General features: G+C 54.1%; 1 protein-coding gene across 3 annotated transcripts in view; it reads right to left on the reverse strand.

Annotated features, from left to right (window-relative positions):
* bmper (BMP binding endothelial regulator) overlaps positions 1-4,072 on the reverse strand; it is a 15,541-nt gene extending 11,469 nt beyond the window's left edge. For 2 of the 3 annotated variants that reach the window (XM_035528081.1, XM_035528082.1), the window contains exon 1: positions 1,965-2,419. In XM_035528081.1, the coding sequence (XP_035383974.1) occupies positions 1,965-2,159 (195 nt within the window). In that variant the 5' untranslated portion in view covers positions 2,160-2,419. Of the gene's footprint in view, positions 1-1,964; positions 2,420-2,934 lie in introns of those variants that run through there. The other variant, XM_027017022.2, reaches the window with a different exon arrangement.
* Positions 4,073-5,000: the final 928 nt, after the last annotated feature.

The following is a 5,000-nucleotide window of genomic DNA, read 5'->3' on the forward strand; positions in this document are numbered from 1 at the left end:
GGATGACAGCGGAAGATGGAGGTGGGGAACGCGAGAGTCCCGCTGAGGCCCCACGCCACTGGGCGCCCTGCGCCTGCCTCCACCCGTGCCCGCCAGGCACGGATGCCACACTAATACAGTTTAATTGTGTCAAAGACACACTGTTTGTCTTGAGAGGCTGTGCGCTGTCGTTTCACCGTGACCCCCTTTAGCGTGTGTGAATGGCCTTTTCAGACACACACACACACACACACACACACACACACACACACTGTAACTGTCTCCATGCGATAAAAGCCCCCCCTTTTCCCACATGGAATGTTTTCCGTTTCTCTTGCAAGGAATCCTGTTAAACTCATCCAACTGCGAGTGCTCCCTGCACAGCCATTCTTGCTTTTGTTTGAGTTTACGATCCCTGCGGTGTTCCAGAAGCTTCCGTGTCCAGGCACTGCGTCGCGGAGTGTCTGGCGTGGCGTCCACCCGTGTCTGCCGGCCTGTGGCCTCTCCTTCCTGCTCCTCTCAGCCATTAGCACTAAATGATGCAAAGTGGTGGGACCTCTACGATTGGGGTCGGAGGTCACAGGAGATTACACTTGGAGCCACTGAAAGCTCCCAGGATGAGATGTCCGGTTCGGCCTGCAGTCGACTCTATGGTTACTGCCGCCTCTGTTACGCCGTACAAAACACGTCTATGCTAGACACACAAGAGCTCAGCGTTAACCCTAAAACTATAACCAGTACAACTTGGGATGGGACTGGCTGCACATTATTTTAAATGGAGGCACTTTTAGCCATCCTCTCTCTCTCTCTCTCTCTCTCTCTCTCTCTCTCTCTCTCTCTCTCTGTCCCTCTCTCTCTCTCTCTCTCTCTCTCTCCCCTGATGGAGAGAGTGTGAGAACTCCTAAGAGCTGCTCTTCATTCCTGTCCCATTAATGGCTGTGCCCTTTCCATCTGACCCTTGACCTTTCTCTAAAAACACGCAGGTCGTGACCTACGACACACAAGCAGCGGACCTGGGGCCTCGCCTCAGCCCTGACAGACATACCAAACGTTTCCAAACGCAAGGGCAGATCCCGGATCAGTGCGGGGCCGCTCATGTCCCACTGAACGTTATCACGTGGTTCTGATTTACGCTGACACGTCTGTAATTCGCTTTAACGTGGCGGCGTGAGCAAGATTCACCGCGGGAGCATGACAGCCGGAAAGGGAGAGTGACGGTGAAGCAAAGTTATGGGACCGTTCGACGCAAAACCCACCGGCGGGTCTACAGGCGCGTCTCTAAGCGGGAGAGAGCGTGCCTGCGTTTGCGTGGTGGGGGATGCCTACAGAATGTCCTCTGGCGTGCCGCTCGTTGTGCAAGCCATCAGTGGATGTAGTGGTGACTGCGAGCTGAGCCCCGGACCCTGCACCGCGTCCGCGTGGTGACACCGCTGTCTTTCAGCCTGGGCGTCCCCAGAGGTACACGTGACATCCCGGGCACGGAGGGATGAAAGGCGGACAGTGACCTCGCGATGACGGATCGCGTGATACGACTGTAGGAGTCCGTGGGGGGGCCGAGGCCAGAGCGAGACTAGGCTGATATCAAAGAAGCCGACTAACCCTCGAGAGACAGAAACATGAGCGCGCAGAGACCGCTACACATAAAAAGCCCTGACTAAACTAAACCAAGCTAAAAAAAAATATTAATAAAAACTTTCCTCAGATGCTTCCGTCGAAATTACATTTTGTTTTAAAACGACCCGTGCCAACAGTTTCCCATCGGACGAATCAGTCCTTAAATACCGTTTCCCCTCATCTTTAACATGTTTCAATTTAATTTGATTTGATCTACACACAATCCAAATCATAACCGACAAATATGATACAATACTACACGCTGGATTAAGATTTTAAGTGACCAAACTTCGAAAATCTAAAAGCGTGAACCAAATTCGCAATTGTTTTGCTGTTCGGTGAAAGAGCGTAAAATAAACCCCAGGTCTCACCCGGCAGACGCAGGTGATGCAGGGGTTGTCTGTGATGTTGGGGATGTGTAACACCTCTCCCTCGTGCTCGCAGCTCGCCTCCGTACCTGCAGAAAAACGGCGTGAAATCAGACATGCGGTTAGCGCGTACGAAGCGAGCCACTCCCGCGCCAGAACTGCTGCAGAGCGCCGCGCGCTTTGTCCGCTGCAACACATTTTTAGTTACTTATCTTTAGAAACATTTAACAACCCTCCGGTTAGTGCGCGTTAGTGTCTAGTGTAAAGTTTCGGGTAAACTGTCATGGTCACATCCGCTGTGTATTTAGAAAGAGAGAGTGTTTCCCTTTGCGCAGATAAAGTCGGACTGCAGGGCTGCCCTAAAAACTTACGACCTTCGCGTTTACTTAAACCGTGAAATACAACACCGACCGCGCTCGCGGGTGCCTTTAAAGCAGAAGTCAGCGTGAGCAGTTAAAAGTCCACGCACACCTGCTCTGCGCTCGCGCCGCGCCACGACGCGTTCCTCGCGCTCTACCCAACGCCAACGTTTCCCTCCGCGCGCGTTAAAAAGGAAAGTCGGTTTAAAGAGCACGCAGGCAGGGCGCGGAGACAGGAGATGCCTGACAGGTGATCTTCTGCAGGTCCGGAATGCCAGGTAGACGCGCGCGCTGGGGAAAACCGAAACGGCAGGGATTCAACTAGCAATGTCGCGAGCTCTCCTTGTCCTTCAGAAACGTCTAAATGGATTGCTCGAGCGCCTTGGTGCACCGGGCTCGCTGAACGGTGAATCTAGCCCCGGGTTCTCTCTCCGGACTAGCGTGCGATCCCATACGCGTTTGCGTTTCCCGTGGTAGCAGCTGTAGCGGCTCGGCCACGGTTCGTAAGGTCGCAGTTGAAAGTTCAAACGGCGCGGTCAGGGTTGCAGAGCTACGGCGACAGCGTTGTCGTATACCGCGTCTTCCTGTAATAACAATGTCATGTGTCGTCTTACCTGTAATTAGGGGTACGATTAATTGTGGCGTCTGTAATAATAAAAACCAGAACAAAACTCTCCGACTGGCTGTAGGAGAAAGATTCATAGTCGTAACGTGCATCATAAGTACAAGAATAATAAAGTTCCAGCGGTAAAAATGCGCGGGGGGGGGAGGGGGGGACGACAAACAAAAATGTATCCAGAACTATAAAAACATTAAAATCCCGTCAGAATCAAGCCAGCGCAGGGAGGAAGCTTGAAACGAGATGTTTCTCCTCTGCGTTCCGACGTTTGGCTCATCCTTCGGTCCTCACGCGGCTTTGGCCAAGCGTGTCACAAATGGCCGGACACCTGAGCGTTAGACTGACAAAGGCCAGCGGATATACGGGAGACAGCCCTGGCTGCGCATCCCGACCTGGTGGCGTCTCCAAATGGACCCAGGCTGGCGCATAGGTGCGGGACGTTAGAGCTGCGTGTCAGAGAAATAAACCTGCGCGCATGTCCAAATTATTCAGATCACGGTTGAATTTCGCCTGATAGCGAGAGAGAAAGTCCGAAGTTGCATCCAAGTTTGTGAATAACGCTGAAAAAGTGGAGCGCCGTATCGTTTAAAGTTAACCAAAGTTCATTTCTCGTGTGCTGGCGCATCCAAATGGAGACGCTGCGCGACGCACGGGCGGAGTGGAGAGCGAACGCGCCTCGCTTGAACCTCGCGACACTCAATCTGATCCGCGCGAGTGGCACTCAACTAGCCTCGAGCGCTCCTGGCTTTCGCACTAGGACTCGACGCGACGCCACGGCGGTGGAGACCTGCGCCCCCAGTTAAACATTCCCGCGATGCAGGACCCTCCTCCGAGCTCGGGGAGATCGGCCCCTCCATATTTAAATCGTCGCCGGGGTTTAATAGTCTCCAAAACGCTGCGTAGCCTGCACGCTGGCCCACGTCCTCCTGCCGTCCGTCGCGTGGCAATGGAACAGTACACACACGAGCGCCTTCGGCGACGCACCCACCTACTCGCTATCGCTTCTCGTCTTACCACTAACGAGACCCGGCTGCAAAACAAGCAATTGGTGCGTCTGGACTCGAAGTCCCCGGAGTTCTTTTAGCGCGCAGGCACACCAGCCGGAAAGAAAAACAGGGCTATTTTTTCGTCTCATCCTCGCGCGCCGCAGGGACAGCCGATATATCTCCTGGACATTTGCACTCGTGCATCGGCGCGCGGCAGCCAGTTTGCGGGGTTGAACGTAAACTTCGAATCAAACAATGTGGGCTCCTGAGGCGCGCGTTCCAAAAAAAACTGCAAAGTCCCAACAGCAAATGTAAGCGTGACGTCAAAGTCCACGCTCAAAATAGTCGGGATTTTCTATCATTGCCGATGTTATCGTGCGCCCAGACCCTTAAGGCTGGATGCGGCACGTGAAAAGACGCCCGGCCGCAGACTTTAGATCCGACTGGCGCAGCCGTTCACGTTAACTGCACCTGGAGGACAAATTAAACGTGACTTCAAAGGCGCAGTTATGGCGCGAACCGCTGTTCGCCGCGGCCACTTCTTAGGGAGCGGCGTCTCCTTTTCTTTTCTTTTATTGCGCTGCGTTATTTCTCGCAAGTCAGAAACCGCCAGAGCTGCGTGTCGGGGAGCCGTCACAGCAGCCAGGGCCGTGGCGGGGCTCCCTACAGGGCAGTAATATTAGCCGCTAGATGGCACCAGAGAGCACATACGTAAAGCACTGCCGTTTTCACGAGGACCGCGGATGTTCACGGCTGACGAGTCGGGTCTTTAATTATATTGATTTGCTTTAGTACAAGATATTAGACGTCAGACGTCAGTTCCGGGACGCAGCCCACGCAGTAGCGAGGTCAGGCACGGTGTCCCGGCAGGCGCGGAACCTCGCTCCTTACTCGCGCCCCGCGGTTAACGGTGAGCACGACGAACGAGGGCTACTGAGGCCATTGCGCGCGTGAGCGGCGTGCGACCGGCGCGACTACATCTCTTGCACGCTCATGTACACAACGGCCACACGTGCACAGTACGTGGGTACGTACATCCTACGTAGCCTTAACCAGCCAGTTTATAACATTGCAG

The sequence above is a fragment of the Electrophorus electricus genome, chromosome 7 (assembly GCF_013358815.1).
Source record: "Electrophorus electricus isolate fEleEle1 chromosome 7, fEleEle1.pri, whole genome shotgun sequence".
In the NCBI taxonomy this organism is placed as follows: Eukaryota; Metazoa; Chordata; class Actinopteri; order Gymnotiformes; family Gymnotidae; genus Electrophorus; species Electrophorus electricus.